This window comes from Lepidochelys kempii, chromosome 7 (genome assembly GCF_965140285.1).
Source record: "Lepidochelys kempii isolate rLepKem1 chromosome 7, rLepKem1.hap1, whole genome shotgun sequence".
Classification (NCBI taxonomy): domain Eukaryota; kingdom Metazoa; phylum Chordata; order Testudines; family Cheloniidae; genus Lepidochelys; species Lepidochelys kempii.
In genome coordinates this window covers 58,959,805-58,985,465 of record NC_136386.1, presented here as the reverse complement: position 1 = coordinate 58,985,465, position 25,661 = coordinate 58,959,805, and the positions used below count along the sequence as shown (strand labels likewise).

General features: G+C 46.8%; 1 protein-coding gene across 7 annotated transcripts in view; it reads right to left on the bottom strand.

The window, feature by feature from the left end:
- The window catches only part of WDFY4 (WDFY family member 4), a 239,735-nt gene that overhangs the window by 79,848 nt on the left and 134,226 nt on the right, over positions 1-25,661 (bottom strand). For all 7 annotated transcript variants that reach the window (XM_073353061.2, XM_073353064.2, XM_073353060.2 and 4 more), the window contains 5 exons: positions 18,352-18,429; positions 17,063-17,266; positions 14,147-14,183; positions 12,492-12,658; positions 1,774-1,922 (listed from right to left, as the gene is read on the bottom strand). In XM_073353061.2, the coding sequence (XP_073209162.2) occupies positions 1,774-1,922; positions 12,492-12,658; positions 14,147-14,183; positions 17,063-17,266; positions 18,352-18,429 (635 nt within the window). The remainder of the gene's footprint in view (positions 1-1,773; positions 1,923-12,491; positions 12,659-14,146; positions 14,184-17,062; positions 17,267-18,351; positions 18,430-25,661) is intronic.

Sequence of the window (25,661 nt, the reverse complement as noted above, 5' to 3'; positions counted from 1 at the left end):
TCCCAGAAGCCGATCTGGTCACTATTTGATTCATCCAATCATACGGACTCATCCGATCACTAACATTTGATCCAGTAGGAACTGGATGTAAAGCAGTGACCATCGATGCAGGGTCAATGAGTAAAAACAATGAGTCACTCACTTCCCAGTGGACTCGGAGCACAAACACACCCATATGCATCCACAGAGCATGAGCAGAAAGCCAGCCTACAAACCCATTTTCAATAGAACAAGAATCATAAAAACGGTGTCAGTGTGCAAAGTATTAATTATGATCCTTTTGGCCTTGGAGAAACAAATAGGAACTTTTCAACCAGTGAAGCAAAAGACTCTTCTAAAGAATGTTCCATATGAATAAAAGATGGGAGAGATGAAGAACCAACAACACTTAAAGACACCAGAAAAAGAGAATAATTTCCATCTGTAATAGGGCTGTCTTCCTATTTCTCTCTAAATGCTTAGCACATTTTGGGTGGTGCTGTAGTATAAATAATAGCCATATCCAGTAAAACAACTCTAATTGCTAAGTACTCCTCACTCTAAACGATGTTTGGAAAATGCTTGTTACTGATAAGCAGGTAAAGATCAATACAGCTGAAGGTGGAAGTCCAGTGCTGGTATAAACCCTTCAGCTCAGTCTGTGATATTCTTACTCACACTGAGCAATAAGTACCTTCTTGTCAAGTAGTGCCATTGATTGCAGTGATCTTACTTGTGCCATGAGTAGTGTCTATTCAACAGGAGCAAGGGTATCGTAATCTGGCCCCATGTAATCCAGGTACTTGAGGCACTATCCTTGGCTTTATGTCCTGTTGAGGCATCTGAAATAAGCGAGGGTGTCTTTCCATGCTGCCCCAAGGTTGGGCGTGGACGCAGACACTGGAATGTGGTCCCTGAGCAGCTCCCAACAGAACTCATCTGTGGCTGTTTGCAGGACTCCAAAGTCCTTCCTTTTAGGATTCTCTCATTGCTGTCCATTCCTCCTTTTCCTGGATCCAGATGTGGTCAGCGGGTTTATTCCTGAGTCCATACCTTACTGCACTGTATTACATAGAGAGTCCTCTGCCTTAGTGGGCTAGAAGCATGGGAAGAGATTGTGCTGTGGCTAGCTGCCAACCTCTCTCAGAAGGGTCATAGCTGTGGGGGCTGTGCAGGAACCCTCAGTCTGTATTGTAGCCCTGGCTCACACTCTCTCGTCCTGCCGGTTGGACTCTCTGTCACAGGTCTGTCTCACCTTCAGCCCATGGATGGAGGTGCTATTATTAAGAATGGCAGGAGTGATTTGGATAAAATCAGACCCTCTCCTCCCCCATCATGAACCTTTACTCAAAGCTCAAGCTGAGCCTTCAGGCCTCACAAAGGTTTGGTCCATTTTTCTCACCCAGTTCCATTTTTGCAGCTGCCTTGCTTTTTCTGGATTCCAGCTGGGACCAGACATGAGAAAGTGGGTTCCCATGAGCCATTCCAGATGGATCAAAAGCAGGAAGCAATGGTAGCATCCAGCTCCAGAAGCCCTGTCTCAGGCCACATTTGGAGCAGCATCCTGATTTTGGGGTGCTTCTCCATACTGACCAGAACCTCCAGCCCCTTTGGCCATTTCCCCCTCCTTAAAGATTAGAAGCACCTTTGCAGCCGGAAGGAAAGCACAGTGGGCCATACTTGGCGCTGATGCACACCCTGTGCAGCTCTCTGAAGTCAAAGGGTTCCCAAAGGCCGGGTGCGTCACTTCTGAGCTTGGCCAAGCGTGCCTGCAGGAAGGGAAGAATGACTCACCTGGACAAGCAGTGCTTGGTGCAATAAACCTCTTCAAACTGGGAGAGGACAAAGTGCTCGCAGATGTAAAAGTGTTCTTTGCCAAGGAGAAGCACCCCTTCTGATGCCAGGTGTCCTTGCACAATCACCACGGAGTATCTAAATGTAACCTAACGTGGAAGGAAGGAAGAGATGTAGCCAGCACTTGGTAATACACTTCGCCTGTACTGTACACTGCTTATCTAGTTACCAATCAGGCCCCCCTATAGCATCTGAGCATCTCGTAAACATTAACCTAGCCTCACAGCACCCCTATGAGGCAGGGAAGTGTGACCCCTATGATACAGAGGGGGAGCTAAGGCACAGAGAGTTGAAATGACTTGCCCGCAGTCACACAGGTATATCTCATGAGTCTCTGAACTACAGGAGTCAAAGCCTTAGCCAGGAGGCCATCCTTCCACTATGAACCAACTCGGCATTTATACCTGGACACACACACAAAGATGTGCTGGTGAAAGGCTTCAGAAAGGATAGTCTGAAGGCTGCAGTCTTCTATTTATCCACTGAACAAATATGGCACAAGATGCATCAATGCAAGCTTCCCCCAGTGTTCCTCACCCCTAACCTAGCAGATTCCCCTCTGGGAATCAGAAGGGAAGTGAGTCTCCCTGGCTCACTCCTTCATTGGTCTCCCTCCTGGGACAGTCAATCAGCAGGGCAGGTAGTGCATGTTGTGGTGTTGGTTTCTGTGGCCTGGATACTTGCCCATTGGGAGTTGACTTGAGACCAATTCATTTCGCTCGGGCCTCCCAACAGCAATCAGGTGGTAATAAGTCATGGTCAGCACCAAGGTGCCATTTGGCCCGCCATGTGCCCAGAGCCCTGGCAGGAACACCGGACAGACAAACCGAATGAGGTTTCCGAACAGCAACACAGCGGGAAAAGCCTCCGTGTCAAATTAATTCTTGTGGGGCACCTACAGGCAATGAGCCATGAGCAATGAGCTATGGCAAAAAAATGAGGCTCTGCGTGTCCCCAGATTTGGGGCCAGCTGATTTCAGTGACCCCCGCCATGAACCTGAGCAAGACCCACTGATGCAAAGGGTAATTAGCCCCCTCTTTAACTAACACACAAACACATACCCATTCACACAGATGGGAACTCCATACAGAAAACCCCCAGGGTACTGCTGAGGTTATCAATCTTTTTTGTTTGTAAAAGGATCTTTATTCACATTACTCTACAGAGAAAAACCAGACACTCCTGTTTGGACCCCAGTGAAATACATAGCTCAAAAAGCACTGCTGTGGGTTTCCAGGGAGCAATGAATGAACTGGGAAAGCAGCTGATATTCCAGATATTTATCCCAATATTATCCAAGCTATATGGCCAGCTGAGCCAGCAAACTCAGGATAGAAAGTCAGGGAGCACAGGAGCTATGGGATTCCAGAATCATCACATTTAAAATGCCTTGGTTTGAGGTCAGTTCTAGAAAGGGCAAAAGTTTTGTGTTTTGTTTTGTACCCCTCCTGAACCAATTCACTCCACTGCAGGGGTGCTGGAACAGTTTGTATAGTGGGGGTGCTGAGAGCCACTGAATCAAGCTGCAAACCCTGTATATGATGGAAACCACTTCAAGGCAGTGGGTGCGGCAGCACCCGAAGTTCCAGCACCTATGCTGGAATTTTACTAGAGCTAGCCCTGACCCACAACCTCACATACTCCGGGAGGCCTGGAATCCAGATCTGGATTGCAAAATTTTGCAACACAAGCTCGTCCTGAATGAGAGACGGCCTGCACAGAGTGCAATTGGACCTGAAATGGATGTAGGTGACAGGACATGTTCAGAAACCTTCAGAGCTGTTTTGGGGAGAACCTCTGCCATTTGGGGTCCAGTGTCCCAAGATCAGCTCTTACGAGATTTTCACCTCCTTGGCTCCAAATGTCATGAAACTGGTTTGTAAGATTTCATCCACATGCAGAATGGGCCTGGAAATAGTACTGGTATCAGCAGGCCAATGGAATTCCCATCCTGATATGGACAAGGTACACAGATTAGACCTGACTCTCCTAAACCTGGATACACCTAGGTTTTTCCCTGCAGGACCTCTCTGCCTCCACACCTAGTTCCTTCGGCCTCAGACACACACATTCCTGGGACCCACCTCGCATAGCCATGAGTGAGAATAAATAGCTCTGCATCTTTGAAGGTGCTCTGAGCACCAACCATTAGGGTGAGTCGGTGGAAGAGCCTAGCATTCCTGTGTGGGGCTCTGCAATCTGTTACAAGGCCCTTTCCATTTCTGGATTCAACACATAACCAAATTTGTATGGGTGGGTGAAGATCCTCTCCCCACAACCACCAAAGGGAATGTGTGCATCTGGGTTGGTCTCATCTCTCATTTGAAAGCCTTTATTCCACAGGTTTATTTGTTTGTTTGTTTGAGAGGTACACCATAGAGCTGGTGAATTCCTGTACTGAACAAGAAGCCATTTTAACATCATCTCTTCCTTTTGCGAGGCTGGTTTTCTCATCTGGATGTCTGAGGCTGGGAAGAGAGGCTCTCACAGCCACCGGGGTGAATGAGTTTAGTGGTACACAGGGCTAACAATACCTTTTTCTCAGATATGACTCAATCACGGAAGTCCTTTCCTCTCTGCTGGCCTAAGCCAAGGTTATAGCTACTTTACCTAATTACCACCCCTTCAGTCCACCCAGGACAGCCAGTACCCGAAACTCTTTCCTCCTCCAATACAGACTTTATAAAACTCCCAGTCCTGAACCACTTTGCCAGGAAAACTGGTTATCAACCCACCTCTGGAGCTACTGATTACATTATACAACCTTTGTATCTCACACTTTCTGTGTGCTCAAGATTTGAGTCTTAATTACCATTCCACAATTAAGCTGGTCCAGCTATGTCCAGTAGGTAAATATGTTACTGATTTAGTTGTATTGATTTAAAAAACCTTGTGTGGCTGCAGTTATACCAGTATAAAGGTACACTGTATCCGCTTAGTTTATTCTCCCTTCTGTACGGGAGTAGCTATACAGGTATAGGTCACCTTTACACTAGTATAATTGCATCCACACTCAGGGTTGTACCAGAATGACTACACTGATATATTTAAGTGGTATAACTTTCTAGTGCAGACAAGACAGATGGAGAAGTGGGAAGCAGCATGCTGGCAGAGCACAGGGGAGGAGCTGCAACTGGTGTTGGTCAGAGTTGGGAGGTGTGACATGCATGGGACAGGAGGAGAGGCCAGCAGGGGTCATCAGCTGCAAAACCAGCCTGGGAGGTCTGAGCAACAGCGTTAGAAGGGTTGGAACCCCTCAAGAGTGCTCCATCCCATGGCCCTGACATAGCCCTGTGGGCAACATGGGGTTAAAAACTAGACTCACCAGGAGCTCTGTTACAAACTGATACAATCAGAAGGGTGTGAAGGTGGGGGCTCAGTCTGCAGAAGATCAGCCCAACAGACTTGCCCCAGTGGTTTGTGGCATGGTGGGAATGCCGCAGTCCTATGGCCTCCGAGCTATTCCCAACCTAACTATTCACAATACCTAGTGGTGGTCATGAGGGAAATGCACCCAATATTAGGTCCTACTGGTGCTCATGGGGGTGTTTTGGAATGGCCCCTGGAGGAGACCATCCAAGGTGGGGCTGGGGCAGCAGGGAATCTCTCTCAGATGTGGGCTGGCGCTGTGAATAAACAGAAGCACTCTGCCTCCTGCATTGTCAATCCGATACCTGTCATTAATGCTAAATCCACTTCTTTTAAAACAACCACTGCCCTCTAGCAAAATATATATCCATGTTGTTAAAAATAAACAAAGCCCTGGGCTGAGGTATTTCTTCCCAGTCTGAACTCAGAGCAAATTTCATTCCCGCCCAGTAACAAAGATCTGACAACAAAGAGGTGTACCCACCGGGACATTCCTGTACCTACAGGGCCCCAATCTAATGAGGTACCAGCCAGCCTGAAATTAACATAGATTAAATAAACTTCCCCTTTTTTTCACAACAGAATCGAGTTCACTGGTTGCTAGAATCATTAATCAATGATGCAAAGGTGACATAAAATAATTGAATAATTACCTTCTAAGGTATTGCCTAAAGCAAGGCAACTACAGATTGTTCCGCTCATTCAGACGCAGGAAAGGAATTAGAGTAGATATCATCTAGAGGGTAAAGGTTTGCTACTTTTTTTTTAAATGAATCTATTTGGATTTAAACAAACACCCATATATCTAACCGGAAGTCCAGGGGCCAGTTTTTAAAGGTGTTTCAGTAGAGCTGGTAAGGAACCAGAATTTCTGTGCCTCAGGGAATTTGGCATTTCAATTTTTTTTCATTCCAAATTGGACCAAAAAGCCAAAAATTTTAAATTTCCAGGGAGACAAAAGGTTTGAAAAAATTTCTTTCCATTCAATCAAAACATTTCATTTTCAACTTTTCAACTGTTTTTTTATAAAGAGAAGATGCATGTCAAATGAAACGTTTCAAAATCAAAAATCAAGACATTCCATTCCAAAAATATTGAAGCAGGATGTTCTGACAGTCTCAGAATCCTTCCTTTTGGGTTTGTTTGTTTTTTCCAAAACAAAATGTTGTCAAATGGACACCCACCCACAACAAGTATCCATTTCAATGGAACGGCACTTGTCCAACCATCAGGTCAACCAGTTAGGAGCCTAGAGTCAGACAGGCACTCAATGTGATTTTCAATAGCTCCAGAGCAGGTTAGTCTAATTCCCATAGATTTCAAAGGGATAATCTGGCCCTGTGGGCCTTTCCCCTCAGCTAAAAGTATGACACAAAAAAACCCCCCCAGAAAAACACCACCACAAAACCATCAGAGCAACAAGTTCTCCACACACCCCACACACAACACCAGGGGGCAAAATATTTTACAGAGCAAATCCAAATCCCATCTTATACATTTTCCAAACAGACCTCACTCACCCAGACCCAGAGGTCTGCTCAGAAAGACAGGCTTTGCATTGTGCCCAGAAGGACAGCAAATTCTTCCTTCAGGATTTCTTCAGGAGGCAGGGAGGTGAATGCCCACCTCTCCTGTCAGCAGCTCCCTTCCCCTATATGCCAAAGAACTCCAGCTGGAGCACATCTGCTGTGGCAGCATGGCATGGGGAAAGGTGCTCTGTCAGTTTAAGAAGGTCGTAGGCCATTTAAGGCCCTACTGGCTCTGGACAGTGGTATGTGGCTGCTTCAAGCACCTCATCTGTCCACCACTAAAGGAAATGAAATCTATTTGACCCCGTCTTTAGTATTAGGGGCACTAGTCTGAAGTTCATCTGTGTGTGAGCCATCACAAGTACTGAGGTTCTGCCAAATTAATTGCTGTCATCATGACTCCACTGAAGTCAATGCAGCCACCCTGGGGAAGGATCTTGCCCATGCACACAGCTCTTCCCATTCACCTTGTAACACGGGAGACCTCAGGAAAGCCCAGGACACAAAATGTAACAGAAGTTCAGTGCTGACGGTCGCTGGGATCCCCCCCCCCCAGCACTGCTCACACACAGTAGAAATGAAACCATGGACTAAGGGGGGCATGCTGTCTGGCTTGGCTGACTTCCTCAGCACTGCTCAGTTCTGTTAGGGAAGGTGTTGTACACAGGGGTGAGAAAAAACATCCTGCAAAACACACATAGTTGTGCCTGTCCCACCCAATTCCAGGTCCCATTCTCATATACGGCCATAGAAACCTGGGGCCATGCGCTAGCTTTGATTTCTGTGCCTGTAACCAGCCAGCTGAGCCCTTAAATTTCCCCTCCAGCCGGTTCCCTTGACTTCATGCCCCTTAGCCACTTGGTAATAACCTTGGCCACATCCCCCCAGCTGGATGTCTTGCTATCGACTCCTCCTCAGCCTTGACCACTCTTGCTGTGAGTAAGACTCACGAGGCTGCTGTGCTAAGAGCCAGGGCTGTCACTCAGGATGGCTGTCCAAGATCTGGGGTCTGTGAAGAGCTCTGCAGATTCAGGGACGAAGAATGGCTCCACAAGCCACTGCAGTGCTGGAGGGAGAGTCTACAGGGCAAAATGCCTCTCGGGGCCACGAGTGGCAACATGGACCACATCTTGGTGCTCCTCTACATTGTCAGAGCCCTGGCTAGCACACGGAGCTGGTGAGCATTTCTGCCCGAGCTAGTGAATCCCTGTCCTTTGCGCTATTAGCCCAGCCACCCAGACTCCAGCTACCTGCTGTGCACCAGTGCTGGTGGGGAAGAGTCTCCTGGCTCCCCCTCCAACCCAGCAAGACGCACACAGGGCCAGCCTTGATTTGACGGTGGAGAAAATAAGTTCATACAAAAACTTTGCCCATCTCTGGCTCCTGCTATCTGAGGATCTCAAAGTATTTTGCACACATTGATTAACACTCAACCCCACCCTTCCCTGTGACGTGGGTGGCCATTGGTATCCCATTTTACAGATGGGGAAACTGAGGCAAGGGGCAAGACCTGACTTTCTCCAGACCAGGGATTGAACCTAGGTATCTTTCTTTCCAATTCCCTGCTCTGATAACTATTCTGGCTTCCTGTCTCCAGTATACTTCAACACTGTGCAAACCCTCCACAGCTGTGTCCCTGTGCTGTGGTAGCTCATAATGGTGCCCCTGTGAAAACTGCCCGTGTCAATACCACACTGAACTGGCAGGTCCCTGTGACAGGGCTGGCGTACCTAGGAACACTGGCTGCATCGAAGCATATGCAGGCCAGCCCCCCTATTTGCCCCAAGTATTAGTACCCTCGATGACCTCACGGCAGTTCACCTCCAGAAGGGATGCCCTGACTGACTAGCTCGTTTTCTACAACTATGTGTCCAGCTCCCTGATTTCTGCTACTTGCTTCTATTGTCCTTGGCACCTTCAGCCCCCTTTCAAGGAAGGGCCTGGTGCTACATCACTGCTAGACCGTAGGCCTCTTGGTAACCAGACACATTACCCACTGGTGCTTGACTTGCTTCTGGTCTCAGGTAACTCGCTGGCAGTTGATGGCTTATTTCCTCTAAAACTCACAATCTCTCCACCAAAGAGAAACCACCCCCTGGATTGTCCTGGTCAGCAAAGCTGTGCTGTTGCTCCTCCTCAGTCTGGGCACGCAAACAACACATTAATACCCTGGCACAAGTAGCCAAGACTTGTCAAGAGCAGGGAAACATTCTGCAGCAGGGGGGCTCAGGCTGCAGATGTGAATCCAACACATGTACAAGAATCAAATCTCCCCTGCTCATCTGGTGAGCCAGGGTTATTAAAGGGCTGGCCCAGGGAGAACAGGCTGGGCGGGTTCACGTCGTGTTTCTCTTGCATCAACCAAGCAATCTGCACAAACACATTTTTCACAACACTCCCTGTCGCACACACACATCCTTCTCTCACAGCCATCTTACACACAGCCTCAGCGTACTGTATATACACACACCACCTAACATGCCTTGTCCCACACACACACAGCTTCCCTCACAGCCAACCTACACACCACCTAACATGCCTTTTCCCATGCACACAGCTTCCCTCACAGCCAACCTACACACAGCCTCAGCATACTGTGTATATACACACACACAGACTAATGCTCCATCCTCCCTACACACCTTGCACAGAGATTTAGATACACACACACATACATTCCAGCACATTACACACACTTACTCCAACATAGAGAAAAACCCTACACTTTGCCCCCCACCCCTCTATAACTATAGTGCCAATTTCATCTGTTGTGAGGATGAGACTGTGACCTAACTCCTGGCCCTGGGTAATGACAGCAGCAAAATTCCTTCACTGCTCCCCACTGCACTCACAGGGGGCAAGCAATTTTCTGCAGCCCTCCAAAGGATGCAGCTACTCCCCGCTTGTGCGGGACTCTACTTGCATCAGAGGAAAAGGGAAGCGGGTGCAGCAAAAACGACCCCCACTGACCCGCCTCTCCCCCCTCTCTTGCTAAGGGGAAAGTGGCCACTGCATTGAGCCTGCTCTCGCCTCCTTGCATTCAGACTCAGTCTCCGCAAGCAGCTCAGAGGGGTGCGTGAGCATTCAGGCTGGCCTATACCCACCTCCTCCTCTGTGCACCCAAGGGGGGCAGGTGACAGTGATGGCACACAAGACATCTTATCCTTAGGCAGTGCAGGAAATATGGCTTTCAGATCAGGTGCCAGCACACAGCAAATGCCTGCCAGCCTGGGGCTAGGTGGAGTTGGCACGAGCAGCTTGCAGACAGTGTTACTCAGCTGCAGTGAGTGCAGCTAAATGCTCTACGAGTGTAACGTCACTGACTTCAGCGGTGTCACACACCAGCAGAGAATTTGCAGCTGTGTGTAAAGTGAGGCTGTGTAGTTGAAAATGTTACAAAGGTTTCTCTTTGATTGTGCCACAGCAACAAAACCTTGTAATGTTATAAAACACTCAGTGCTCTCCAGAGCCACTGCAACCCCGCGCTGGAGCAAATCAATCTCCTAGCTGCCAAGGCATCGCCATGACATCTCTCTGCAATACGGTAGGTAAGCCAGTTCCACTTGCGTGGTTAGAGCGCAAACAGCTCATGAGGCAGCCGCGTACTAAGTGAGCACAGGACAGCTAATGTCACCCCCTACTGCTTTTTTTAATACTCTGTCAGTTTGGCAATGTAGTGACTGCTGCTGGAGGAAAACGTCTGGCATTTCTGATGGCTTCCCGTGGAGTTACACGGAGGAGAGCGAGAGCCTGAAGCCTCCGAATGAGATTAGGACCAGGCATGGAAAACATGTTTCACATTTTCATCCCCTTCTCCTTCTGCTGGGGGTGGGGAATGTTTAATTATGGTGCCTTGTTTTACATGGTACCTACAGCTCAAATGGGATGGGGAGGCAGCGCATTGGAGAGACAGAGCATGACTGCTGTTTGTTGGGAAAGTGCCACAAAAAGCTATACAAAAAAATAAAAGCTCTCTCTCTCTCTGTTAGAGCTGGCCAGCAAATGGAAAATCCCTTCCCACAGAAAATTCTGCTGTTTTGAACATTTTTACACCCCGAATGAGGATGAAAAGTCAAAACTGATTTCTTGCAGGGGAAGGGATTTCCAGAAAAGTTCAGTTTCAGAAGAACCAAACTGGAAGGCTGTCATCAACTTCACTTTCTCCCAGGTGGGCAGCCGGGGAGCCATAGTTTCAACTGTCTTGGTGGAAAACTTCCCTGGGGAGCCTTTTTTCAGTAAAACTGAAATGCTCCCCAGGGAAGTTTTGAAGGTGTGAAAAGGATGTTTTCCATCAGAAAATCATTCCAGCGGCAAATTCCCAGCCAACTCTAATCTAAATCCATATAGAGCCTCCAAAGTGGAACATTTTAATCACAGAGAATGTAAAATCATATTTTTCACGAGTGGCTTTCACTGTTAGATGGACGCAAACTGCTGGGCTTCCCACACTGAAGGGCCAAACGCCAGGAAAGGACCCACTGGAAAGAAGCATGTATAGGGCAAAGTGGCAGAAAATAAGGCCATAGCTACTAAACGTGTATGGGTCTCTCAGAACTCCCTGGAAAATGGCTAATCCCTATCTCTTTCCCACACCAAGAACTAGCCCTTCTCTTAGGGTTTGACAGTGGCTATCATGGGAATCATCTGATGGGGAGAAGTGAGGGTCTCTGACTGTGGCGGAGGGTAGGTTGGGGCTACTGGAAGGAGCCAATTCTGCCTCATCTGCCCCTTGCTGGGACTCCTTATGTCCTCCTTATGACAGGCTGGGTCCTGTCCTCTCCCCAATCCTAGGAGGCATCATGGGGAAGGGCAGCATGGTAAGAGTGGGATCCAGGAGGCACCAGCACTGATGTGGCTAGGTGTGGGACACAGTCAGGGTGGGGACAGGGAGGCTGTGTGCACGCTCAGAGAGTAGGAGTCTGCTCCAGCACACCTGGGGGAGGGGGAAGGGCGGGGAGGGCTGGCTGAGGGCATTAAAGGCATCTCCTCTTGGAGCAACAGAGAAGAAAAGTGACAGCCATTTGACCATCATTTCAAACAGCAGTTATGGCAGCAACAAAGTGTTGCCTGTACAGAACTGGCATGTCCCAAGGCAGCCGGGAAGCGAGTCAAGTGCAGGGCACTGCACTGGGGACTGGGAAAGGTTTCTGGCAGGGCGGAATTGGGGCGGAATCTTAGGAAGCTTGAATGTAGTATGTCTGGAGCGAATGCTGACCCATCCTATCTCCCAGCTGTCGGAAACCTTCCCTGACCCCCTAGACATGGGCCACTAATCTCCTTGCTGAAGGTATGGGAATAGATTTCCAGCAGTGCCACCAAAAACTACAGTCAGTTTTTATTGCCCCTAGTGGTTAAATTTAATGTGATATTTGCTCTTCCAGGGCCTTGAAGTACAAGGGGAAAGTCAAATAAATAACCCACCAGGGTAAGTGCTGATTTTGATTAATATTATTATCTGTATTGTGGTAGCCCCTAGGAACCCCAATCATAGCCCAGGACCCCTCTGTGCTAGGCACTGTACAGAGACAGAACAAAAAGAACCAAAGACCTTATAACCTCGTGTGCACTTCAGGAACAGGTCTTCATATCTGGACAGTCTAGAGCAAATTGTGGGTACTCCCAGGAATACAGATAAAAGAACAACAACAATGGTGCCATTATAGACTGTTCCCAAGTCCCCTAACACCCACTGTCCATTCCCAGCTCCACCACAAAGTGCCTCCTGCCACAAAAGATCTTCCCGGTTTGTCAGACGGTACCTTTTCCCTCTCAGCAAACTCCTGCAGGATAATTTGTCTTTCCACACACAGTTCCAAGAAGTCTTCTGAGTGGAAACTTTCATGTAGGGCAGGGAAGAATGTCAGCTGGCTACAATCCATTCCCCTCTCATCCATCTCCCTTTCTGCTCCATTTAGCATCAGCTCTTCTACATCAATATGAAGGAGATCACAGTTTTAGTGGCAGCCGAATGCCACGAACAGCAACATTAGACTTTCACCCAATCTGTTCTGTCTTGGGAAATGGCATTATTTATTTGCCAAACCCCACTCCCCACAATGGTTAAACTAGGCAAGAGAGAAGTGAAATCTGTTAATTGCTAGGAAAGGACTAACTAGGAACTGGCCCCAGCATTCAACCATAACTCAAACTGAGCTCCGATAATAGTTGAAGATTGGAAAATACTGAAAAAAACATGTTTATTTCCATGTTTGTACTAGCTCTGGCCGATACCAGAAGTACTTAAAAAAAATCAAACAAGAGGCTGCTCAGATGAAACTAGGAAGAACTGGTAATTGTAATATCCTGGGGACACTCACGGAGCCCAGCACATGCTGCAACAGAACATTGGGAGTTCACGTAGTGCTGTGCAGACACTCATGCAGTGCAGACATGATCTGTGTGTATGTTGCATCCCTTTCCCCTACCTTTCATCTGCCTTCTCTATTTAGACTGTAAGCCCCTCAGGGTAGTGACTACTTAGTACTCTGTACAGTGCCTAGCACAAAGGGGCCCCGTTCTCTGTTGGTACCTAGGCCCTACCATAATAAACATACTTAATAATAACAGTTTCACCAACCTACCCTAAAGGTTTGCCCCAGTGCAGCGACATGGGAAGCTGAAATGCATCAAACCAAAAATTTTTACACCCCAAAAACGGCCTTTCTTCCTAAAACAAAATTTTCAGTGACTTTTCCACACTATTTCATTTTTCGCAAAAAAATTTATCCAAACATCTCCTGTATTGACTGAAAAACCAAAACTTAGGGCTAGAAAAATTTGGAAAAAATGTCGACAGTTTAGAAACAAATGAAAAAAAGGGCTCCATTTTGAATCTAGGGAAAAAGAAATAACTTTGAAAAGTCAAAAAAAAAAAATGGGATTTTTACCCCCATTTTTTCTCCAGCTCTTTGAAAGTCACAATCTCCTATTATCATTCCCTAAGCCAATTAGTGCCCTGTTCATTTCCTTTCAAACGATATCTTAAAGGGGTGTCTCATGGCACGCAGCAGAGGATGGAGAAGTAGTGGGTGCAACAGAGAAGGTGCTGCTGTAGAAGGTAAACATTCAGCAAACAACAGTTAATCTGCTGAACACACACCCCTTAAAGGCAAGTGCTTTCCAGTCCTCTCTGTGAGGTGCCTAAATCTTTGATTTTAGAGTCGGTTTCTGGCTTCTTCTTTCTCCCACTGGCCACAAGATAGTAATGAAATCAGCATCTGGTTAAGTGCTATGTGTAATGATACCTTCAATTTTACCCTAAAAAATTCAGATCACTTTAGACAGCAGTAGACTAGACTTGCCACCATATTATAATCCCCGTGACAAATTTAGACCTGGAGTCACATCTGCTTACTTCAGCTCAAAGTTTGGACCTATGAGCTCATTTTCTTCTATGAATCAGTTTAAATGTTACCTTGATTTTCTCCGTGAATTGGGGTAGCTTGGTGAACCTGGAAAGAAAACAGCCATCACTAGAATGGAATACGCAGGCTGGCAACATACCCCAACACCAAGCTATGGCACAGATTGCAGACTCAGAGCTGAGCTGCAAAGAATGCCTCTGAGGGGATCCCAAATGACCAAAACAACATAAAAATGAACATTCATGCGCTACAATCAAAGAGGAAAAGCCCACACTCTTCTTAAAATCAGGACCTCATTGCTGACTCCTGAACAGTGCCAATGCCAGGACAAAGTCATATTCTACTCTATGGAAGGGCTGCAGAATTGGAGCTCCATTTGTAAATCACAAAGACAGGAGAAGCGAATATTCTGAAATACTCAGGCTAAGTCCTTCTGCTTCTTGCGGATAGGAGCTGGATCTCAAATCCTACAGTGATGGGCAGTGACATAAGACTAGATAAGATAGTTGGACACCTGACTCAGACTGCTCTAATTCCACAAGCAAGATTCATTTAACCACTGTCCAGGTCCAGCAGGATGGTCAGTCTGATGCACTGAAGTCTGCGGTGGCAGAGTAACCTTCTCTACATTGGACTTCAGGAAACAAAATGCCACCAGGAGGGCATGCTATAATTCTGGGATACTGCAGACAGAAAGAAAACCTGTCTAATTGCAAGATCTCACTAGGCAGGAGTGTGCATACCATTCCATATAGTGCCTACCAGTCATTCCACCACTACTAAACATGTAGCAGCCTCGCGTAAGCCCCTCAAAAATGGCTAATCTCAATGGGTTTCTGTAGAGAGGCGGAGTGGCCTCTCTCCAAATTTGAGAGCGAGGGACCACTACACTCCCCCTGGTAGGTGGAGCCAAACCTGCCCTGCCCCCCTTACCCGAAGTATGTTGGGGGTGTGGGGGGAGAACGACAGGAAATATAAAAGAAGGGCCCTGCAACTCAGTTGAGCGGGAGTCAGGAAAGGAGAAGGACTCCTCCACTTTGCTGCAGCACCTAGGAGCTGAATCTGTGCTCTGCAGCACCTGCCCCCAGAGGAGGCTGACCTTGAAGAGGAGTTGCCGGGACTGCCATCCGCTGTGTACCCAGAGGATCCAGAGGACTGGGAGATTAGAGAGGTACCAAACCCTAGGGAGGTAGGGAGTAGCCCTGGGGCAGCCAACGACTGTCCGGCTAAATTGCTGGCTGACTGACCCTAGGTCAGCGTGTTGCGGCTGGATCCTCACTGACCTCTCTGCCACTCAGGCCCACTGACAGCAATTCCGGGCCTCGGGGCAGAACAGTCAATGGGCCCCCTAGAAAGGGATGGCTGAGGTTTACGACACTACTTTTTATCCTATTGCTAACACCTTAGAACCCAATATACATAAGTTGTGGCGATGCTTGATGTAGTTAACTTTTTTTTTCCAGTTACAGCACCAGTATTAAACAAATTGTGAGCCTAAATATAAGATGTAGAATTTGTTATTTTGAATTATATATTTAAATTAAATAAATACATTATGGAATGAAATTGGAGAGAGTCCAGCAGAGGGCAACGAAAATGATTAGGGGGCCGGGGCACATGACTTAAGAGGAGAGGCTGAGGGAACTGGGCTTATTTAGTCTGCAGAAGAGAAGAAAGAGGGGGGATTTGATAGCAGCCTTCAATTACCTGGTATGAAATTAATTCTTTATAGTATATGAAGGATCACATACAGTACATATGCTATGGAAAAGGAAGTTGAAATAAAACATACAACACAAATTTTCATTGCTATGAAAAATATTGGACTTTATCTGATCTTGAGAGGAAAAGTCATTTGTATGCATGTGCTGAATGTGGGGCTTTGTATCTTTGGACAGAGAGCAATCTTATTTATAGTGATTTACTGAACTGCCTGAAATCATCATAGCCAAAGATGCCTTCCCGAATATTGCTAAATATTTTTTTAAGATACAAATATGTGAAGCAACAATGGCATTCACTGCATTGTGTGGGTCTGTGTGTCTGTGTGCGGTGCTGCGCCGGCTGGTGCCCAGTGAGCTGCTGCCGGCTGCACTGCTGGGCACGCTCTTCTGACACGGCTAGGGCTTTCACATGCCCACCTGGCTGCCTTTACTGCTGCTGGTACCACCCTGTGCACGCTTAGGAGCCCAGCGGCCTGCCCAGACAATTTAAAAGGGCCCGGGGCGCCCAGCCACCACTACCACAGCAGTGGCCAGGGGGCCCTGGGCCCTTTTAAATCACCCAGGCCCCTGGGCTGGGACGCAGTGGAGTCAGGCGGGCTGGCGTCCTCCTCCTCCTGCCATCCCACCCCTTGGGTGGCAGCATCCCCACCCTAGGCCAGGAGGCCTGTGTAAGTCTACAGCCTGTCATGCTGGGACACTAGACTGTTTGGGTGCTCACCCCTACCTGAGCCCTTAGACTGTGTGTTAGCTGGCTGCCTTAAGCCTACACGCTGAGGCTAAAGCCTGCTCCCTCCTGGGCCCCGTGCCAAAGGGCAAGAGCCCGAACTCTTAATTGCTTTCCACCCCAGCCAAGAGGCTGCGGGATAAAGACTGCTCACTGCCTTGCCCTGCCTCACCCAAGGGGACGAGAGAGCTAGACTGTTCCTGCTGGTTTACCCCTGCTAGCAGGCTACCAAACTATAGACTGCGTGCGGCTCGACCCCGGCAGTGAGGCCCAAGCTCAAAAGTTATTGCCTAATACAGAGAGGTGGAGTGGCCTCCCTCCCCACTTGAGAGCAAGGGACTGCTGCAGTTTCCAACCTTGAGGACCATGACCCAGTGAGTCAAGACAATGGGATTAGGAAAGGAGGACTAGTTGGGCGGAGAGGATTAAAAAGCTACATGCATAGAGTGTTATTTGTGGGTTATTCCAGGGGGAAAGGAAGAAAGAGAATTTGCACATCACATCCAAAAGCTTGTTACCTCGCTTCTCATTCGCATCACTGCCCCATGGGCCCTCTCGAACCGAATCCTCTTCCGCATCCGTTCAGGCCCTTCGTACCCATCGAGACCCCACCGTGGGGCTGACAACCCCGATACGGCTCCCCATGGGCCCCCTCTGGTGAACAGCTGCTCCTCCAGTGTGGCCCAATCTTTTGCCGCTTTGCTGTAACCACACTGCAGCATCTGTAGGAAAGGATCACTCGCATCACTCCGTCACGCTCCACTTTCCCAGACCACCCGCAGCTGTTCTATCTCTGCAATCTCAATGGATCTAATGACCCCGATGAGTTGGGATTGGGATGGAACCCTCCATGGAAACCCCAGACACGGCAGGAAGGAGTGTTGCCAATCCAGCAGGTAGTGACCCTCACTGAACTCTACATGATCAAGTCTAAATACTGGAACTCTTGGAACCACATGGAACCATTTACATTTCACTGAATAGCAATACTCAACCAGATATATTTAACCCAACATTACACAAAGTCACCAAGTAAAATAGGAAACACAAAACTATTTTGCAATAAAATATTAAATAACATGAAATAACAGATATTGACATTGTCTGAGATGAACATCAAAGTTTATGCACCTGTGCTTGTCCTGCTCAGTGTGCATCTCCAGTGACAGCAAATGTTGATATTCACCAAAACACAGGCAGTATCCATACCTTTACAAACATTCTGAATGTCTCATCAGAAATAGCTGGAAATCTCTCCATTGTGGCCATGAATTGAAGTATACCCAGGTTGGGTTTTGTTTTATATGACCGTTCTGAAGGGGAGATGAGATTAGAATTCCAGGGCACTGAGCTCTGATGAGCCAATCAGGAAGCAAAGAGTTGCATGTGGGATTTAACTGTCTGTAAGGCTGAGTTCCATGAAAACTATTATTGACAGCTGAAGAGCCAATCAGGAAACACGGCCAAATTCTCACTCACACTTGCACCGATGTAAATCTGGACTAGTCTTTAAATTACTCCAGTGGAAATGAGGACAGACCTGGGGATGTGCAATCTGATTGGTGACTGATGCTACTCCACAGTACTGTTACTCACACAGGAGGTAAATATAAAATTACTGACTCATCACATGACTGTTTTCAGCCAGTTATGAGCCAGAATTTTTCACCACGCACTCTGCAGGCTGTATATACAGTAGGGACAACATCTCACCTCTGACACAACATTGCATTGACTGGGCAGTCTGAGAAGTTAAAAAATGTCATCTTCACAATAGAAACAAACGATGAGATCTTCAATCCCTTACCTGTACATGATCTTTGTACAAAGATGCGTACAGCTCCTGCCCACTCCTTCTGTACTTTTCCATACATGACACAAAGCCCTGGAGGAAACACCAGAAGACATTGCAACGCTCAGTAACAGGCACTGCATGCACAGGTTTGGTGGTGGGTCAGAAGCAGAGTTAAGCAACCGTTGGTCACTTGGGATTTTATGAGTGTAGACCAGGTGGGTTTGGGGAACTGAAAGCAGAATGATGGGGTGATGACAGGAGTTCTTCTGTTTACAGCCCATGAGAGCAGAGCAATGAAAGGAACACTGAGTGAGCCCAATATATCCATGAACTCAACACATGTGTTGGCCCTGGAATTATTTAGAAGGAGAAAGAAAGTAGAGCAAATAAGGCAATATGTATACACAAACCAGTATTCAGGCTTCCTTTGTTTAAATGAATGAGATAACAGCACAGGAATAGTGCAAGATTAGAAATATTTTTTCTATTCCTGCAGCACCGAGAAACCCCAGCTGAGGTTAAGGCCCCAACGTGCTAGGCGCTGTACATCCACCCAATAACAGAGAGTTCCTGACCCAAACAGTTTACAGTCTAAATAGATGGGACAGACAAGGGAAGGATTATTATCCCCACTTTACAGATGGCCAATTGAGAGTTTAAGGACAATAGCCGGAAAAGTGCCTAAGTGATTTAGGAGGCTCCATCTATTATCAAAAGTGATTTAGGCAAGCAGGAGCCCAGGTCTCATTGATAGTCAATAGGACTCAGACTCTTAAATCACTTCTGAATATGGGACTTGGACTCCTAAGTCACTTAGGTGCTTTTGAAAATTTAACTCTAGTGGTGTGTCTACACAGCCTTGGAAAGTAGGAGTCAGGCTCTGACCCCCCTCTCCCTCCAGCAGGGTCTTCGGAGGTGGGTCCTGAGTACTCCCTGGCCTGAGTCATCTGATCAGTGTGTGGATGGAAATGGGGCTCAGGCTCAAACCTGAGTTAGAGCAGTGTAGACATATCCTAAGTGACTTTCCCGAGGTCGCACAGGAAGTGTGTGGCAGAACTGGGAATGGAACCACAGCTACTGCGTCTCACTCCTGCACTACACCCAAAAGGCCAGCCTCCCTTGCCCCAGGCAGGAGGGTTTGGACTTGTCCCACACAACAATTAATCTAACACCACCTCTCTATTTCATTGACATTTTTATCTGAATGCGTCTCTCAAACTCACCAGCTCTGTGCTAGTCCAAGGAAAGTATAGCCGGAAGGTCAGGAAATATGGGTTGCGTTCACAACTCAGCCAATAGCTTGCTATGTGATCTTGAGCCTGTGCCTATGCACCTGCCTGTGCCTCTGTTTCCCCATCTTTGAAATGGGGACAAGAATCCGGACCTCGCAGGGAGTTGTGAGGCTAAATTCATTAATGTTAGTGAAGTGTTACGAGAGTCTCAGCGGTAGGGGGTTAAAGAAACATACTGGGCCAGATTCTGGGCTCACTTGCACCCGTGTAAATCATAGATCCATAGATTTTGAGGCCAAAAGAGACCATGTGATCATCTGTGTAACACGGGCCACAGAATTTCATCCAGCATTTCCTGTTTGAGTTAAAACTTCACTTTTAGGGAGATCTCCAATCAGGAGTGACACCACCCAATGCCATGCAATTAGGCAGGAGGAAAACTGGTGTCATGTGAGAGCAGAATCAGGCCTAAAGTATTCATCATTATTATTAGAACCCCTCAAACTTTTGCATTAAACTCAAAGCAATCCAAACTTTCCGCTTTGAAATGCCAGGTTTACCCTTTTGGCTGCTTCTGAATATCTGCATCCCAGAAGGGCTGTGACGTGAAAATGCTGTTTCCATGATATTTCTAGCCTGCTGAGAAGCATGTGGGGTCTCATGAGGGAGCAGGCTGAGGAGAGGGAGCAGTGAGGAATTGATGGGTGCTGCAGAGTTACCCGCCCGTTCCTGCTAGAGGGCCGAGCTAAGTACTGTGACTTGTGAGTTCGCTCCTTTTCCCACTCAAACACTAATCATGTAGGCAAATGCCCCTACGTGGCCTCAGGCAAGGTAACTCTTGAGGGCGGGTGTAGTCCTCCCCATCCCTACACCTGCGTGTGCACACACACACACACACACACACACACACACACACACACAAAAGATTCTCTTGAGGGAGACATAAAACCTTTGCTTGAAAACGGTCCTGGCCGCCCCCTGCTCTAACTACTAGACGCTGCCATCTGCCTTTTGCAGCTAGATGCTCACTTGCTTTAACACCTTCCATGCTGCAAGCTCTTTGGGGCAGGGACTGTCTTTTCGTTTTGTGTTTGTACCATGCCGGGCACCACGATGTCCTGGTCCGTGACTGGGACTCCTAGGTGCTACCACAGTACAAATCCTAAATAATATAAGGGTACCTGCGTACACAACAGGTGCCCCAATGTGGCAGTTGCACGCACACAGAATAGACACGCTGTTACTTGTAGATGGTATTTAAGCAGATGAAGAACTTTTTCCCCTCTTAGCAATTAGAGACAGCAACTTGTAGCCAGGAGATGGCTAGACAAGGGGTTTGCTGAACATCAGCGAAGTTGCAGGGAGTTTCACAGACAGTGATGTCTTTGACAGATTGCTGAGGCTGGCTGGGACAAACACTGCACAAAGACCTCAGAAGTGCAGCGCAAGGTGAGGAGAGTACTCAAATGTATTGAGCACAGGAGAATACGATCCTCGGGCAAACTGGAAGAGAAGAGGGAAATACCCTGCTGCCAGGAAGGCACTGAATGCACAGCCCGTACAGGTGATGCTAAGGAGTGTTCCTTTCAGCCATCTCCTACAAATAAACCCCTGACTGCAGAAAGCCTGACTATCACGCAAAGACCTCCATCCCACCAGAACCCACACACAGTACTCTTCCAAGGGTTAGGGAGGTCAGATTGCACTGAGCTGAGTGTACTAATCCCAGCCCTTCTCAACCAAAAGCCATGAATCAGATGGGTAACTTTTAAATGCATAAACTCCGTGCCACTTGGGCAGCGATTCCTCAAAGCAAACTGCCTAGCTGCTGCTGGCGCTGTGCTATAATTGAGTTAACACACAAGGTCTATGTGGTGCTGGCAGAGAACCAGCTCCGTCCCCCTGCCGCGAAGTCCCATTTAGTGGTGTTTCCCTGCAGGAAGCTCCTGTTTTACACTGATGGAAGCCATTACATTTTGTTTGTGTGAAGCATCATTAAACCTGTAATCACAGTTGCGGCCTCACAAAACTAGTCCATAAATTCATATAAAACTCCCATAAAGACTGACCTAGACAGCAATCACTTTCCCATGCTGCCAAGATGGGCCCAGGGCAAAAGGGGAGCTCAGGTTCCAGCATTACAGAACTATGGCAAAAACCACACAGATCAGACAAGAACCTCCTTTATGTGCCTGCAACGGTCAGAGACCCCCCAGAGTTCTAAAAGGCCAGGCCAGGTCAGTGATCCAGCGGCAGCCATATCAAAGCAGTCCATGTTCGGCATTTCAGTGATGCTCCATTGCCCTCAGAGCTCTGATCCAGGACTCCCACAGACTTCCCTAGGCTCTGGATGAGGTTCCAGCCCCACAGGCTTTAGGTATGCTTTGGAGCTGGCAGGGCTTAGGTGTCTTTAGAGCTGACTCCGAGGGAAGAAGGGTTCCTCTAGCAACCATTTGTGGTCAGCTGGGGACTGGTATTGAAGCTGTATCCAACCATCCTCAACCAGAACCACCTATCCTGGAGCAAACCCCAGAGGATTACCACCACAAGACAAGCATGTGTTCACAAAATTAGAAGAATGGTAAAAAAAATCTAGGAGGTTAATGGGAGAGAAAAATTAATGCGTGAGAGATGTACCCAGCAAAAGAGAGGGCAATTCCTAGGCACTGCGATAATATAAATAATAATATTAAACAGATATCTAGATATCTGATTACCATTTCTCCAATACTCTGACCAAAACCCATGCATCTGACCATGTTTTAAGAATATTAATAACTATACCAGGCTTGCTGTTGTCTGCTTTGAGTAAAGACAGAATGATTTTCCAGTTTAAAAAAATCCCCAGAAACAATGTGTCCTGAACAAGATAAGGAGGTTTATCTTTTAACATAGCACCTTGCCTAGTGGATAAACACAATGGTGCTGTTGCAGCATATCTGGCTAAAACTAGAAGTGATAAATTTGTTTTTGTCATTGTTAATATTGCATTGTCAGTATGTGGATGATAATAGTTTAAGATAGGGGCTGTCACATGCATGAGTTGATACAGGACTCACTGGGTCAAAGTCTCTAACCTGTGTTATGCAGGAGGTCAGACTAGATGATCATGGCAGTCCCTTATACCCTTAACATGAAGGAATACATCACCCTGCTACACGTCCCACTTAGGGCTTCTCTACGTCAACATTTAGTTCATGGCAAACTGGGATGTGAATCTACCCTGCACTAGTGCACTTTGTTCTAGTCCTCTTTGCAACAGGACTAGATCAAGGCACGTTAACAAACTGTTAACGCATATCAGCAGAGTCCACCTGGATAGTCAGTGCGTGGCAGGCAAATGCAGGGGAGATTCCCACCACAGCTTACTGAAAACTAAATATTCATATTGACAAGCCGTTAGATGACTTCTTCTTGTCACTTACATTACAAGTAGATTCAGGTTATTTTGCTGCTCACAAGTCCCCTGCCAATTTTTGTGGTTTTACAGTACAATTGGGTTTACAATTATATTTTCCTATTTTAAAAAAAAGTGTTTCCCTTCCCCCTTTTGTTATGCAAAAGGCCCATGCAAACAAGGGGAAAGTGACTAGTGCTGGGGAAAGTGACTAACGCTGGGGAAAAGAGAAACAGACAGCACAAAGAACTGGCAAATGTACAACATAAGCAAACTGAAAGAACAGAGACCCATTTCTCCTAATCTCTGTCAGTGAGAGGAATCGGAGGTACTACTTGTAATAATTGCTCAGCGAGAAGTGTGACTATTAAGTTATCAATATCCTGCGGTACTGAGCTCTAGAAAGTTTTATATCTAATTTTTTACATGACTTTTAAACAGCACCACAGTCCACAAAAATTCATTCTTGCCATAACAAGCTCCCACTGCATGATACAGACGCTGCATGGGTGACACACAGCTCTCTCCTAAAGAAACGTGATGTAATCGCAGCTCTGCACTTTGGTGCTTTCTTTAGAGGAATTATAGGCCCATAATACAATGATCCCTCTCACACACAGTACACTCCAAAGCCAGTAGCTCAGGAGAGGGGGGTTACAACCTAGGAGCAGTGCCAAATTGAGAGCCCAAGTGGCTAAGATCCTCTGTCTGGGCTAATTCTGAATGGTGTTGAGTGCTCTGGCCCTGATCCAGCAATGCACACCTTTGCAGATGAGCAGTCCCATTGAAGTTAATGAGACTACTCATGCTTATAGTGAGACATGTGATTATGTGCTTTGCTGAATCAGGGCCTCCAACTGCTGATATGTGTCTGCAACTTTAATTCTTTTGGGGGGGGGGGGGTAGGGGAATTTATAAAGCAGCTTTCAAGCCCACAGCACTTACATACATACAGCAAAAATAATACCTACCTCTTACATAGTGCTTTTCATCAGTGCATCTCAAAGCACTTTACAACAGAGGTCACCTCCATTTAACAGATGGGGAAACTGAGGCACAAGAAGGTGACATGACTTGCCCACAGTCACCCAGCAGGCCAGTGACAGAGACAGGAATAGAATCCATCTCTCTTGAGTCTCAATGCAGTGTTATATCGTTAGGCCCACTTCCCCTCAGGCAGCATAACGATCTCTAGGGTAGAATGTGGCAACAACCAGAACATTTAACAACGGTACTGGAGAGAGCTATTTCAGTCAAAGTTCCAGGAAAACCCTTGCTTTTATGAAAAGTAGGAGGGGAGATTTAATGTAGAAAAAAAAGTAGAGAGGACTTTGGTCATGTGAAAGAGATCTCACGTCTCAACTCATCTACTAAGTAAGCAAAAGAGCTGGTGGAATTTTTGTTTTCCTGTGGAAAATTTCAGCAAAAGAAATGTTAATTTTTGTCAAATTTCAGCAGAAAATGTGGACTTTTCATTTGGTTTCTAGCAACTGCACATCAAAAAATTTCAGCCCAAAACTAAAAAAAGTGTCAAAAACTGCCAAAAACCCAGTTTCCAGTCAAAATGTTTCAGCTTGAGGCATTTTGGTCCCCCTTCCCCCCCCCCCCCCCAAAAAAAATTATGTCAAAACCCCAATTTTCCATCCAAAGGAAAAAAGTTTCAGCAGAAGATTTTCAGCCAGCTTTAGTAAACAGCTGTTAAGATAAAGTTAAACTAGCCACCGTTGGAACTGATTTGCCCACCCATAACTCGGGAGGGGAGACCAAGGCAGCTTTAACTTGAGAAAGACAAGGTAGGAGAGACAATATCTTTTATTAGACTGACTTTTGTTGGTGAAACTGACAAGCTTTCAATCTCCTGACATCACCTCCCCCACCTTGTCTCTCTCATATCCTGGGATCAACCTGGCTACAACAACACTGCAAACAACAATGGAAGATATTGTATGTAACTTGACCATTGCTATGCCTGATACTATTCTAATAGGGCTGATTTGACAGATGTCACATTTCCTATTGCTGGAAGGATCATTTCTCATTTGGCTTTTCTTTTTTTTTGCACATGAAAGTTTCCCAATCAGACCGTAGATGTCTAAGTAATGCCTAGAGATTTTAAAGAGGACTCGCTTAAATTGGATGGAAAATTCCTGTCCAGTTCTAGGTGAAATGTTTACGTAAATAGTATCGGCACCAGCTGTAGCAGTTTGCACCTGGATGTATGATTTCAATATGGAGGTGTGGATACCACCTCCTATTCCATTCTGTTTGGGTTCACTTACCATCCTGATCACACCACCACCTGAGTGCCTTCCAGAACTGCATGAAGCTACACGCTGGTGATTATTGAACTGATTCTCTCTTCGCTTACATGGGTTTTATCCCTGTGCAACCCTGATGACTTCAAAGGAGTTATTCCTGATTTACACCAGTAGGAAAGAGAGAAGACTCAGGCCCTCTCCATGCTTTATGACGGTTCAGTCACATGTTTTATGTTGGGGAGGAGGAAATGAAGATGATCCTCGCTGTAGACTTCACAGCCCACCAACTCTCTCTCTCCACACCCTGATCTGAATAGCACTTCCTGAGGGAAAGCAACATGGATTTGAGCTGGAGAAATAACGGCAAAGAATATTCCGGCCTTTGTTCAGCAAGATTGAAGAGGTGAGTACAGATTGCATCGCAGGAGAGAATGA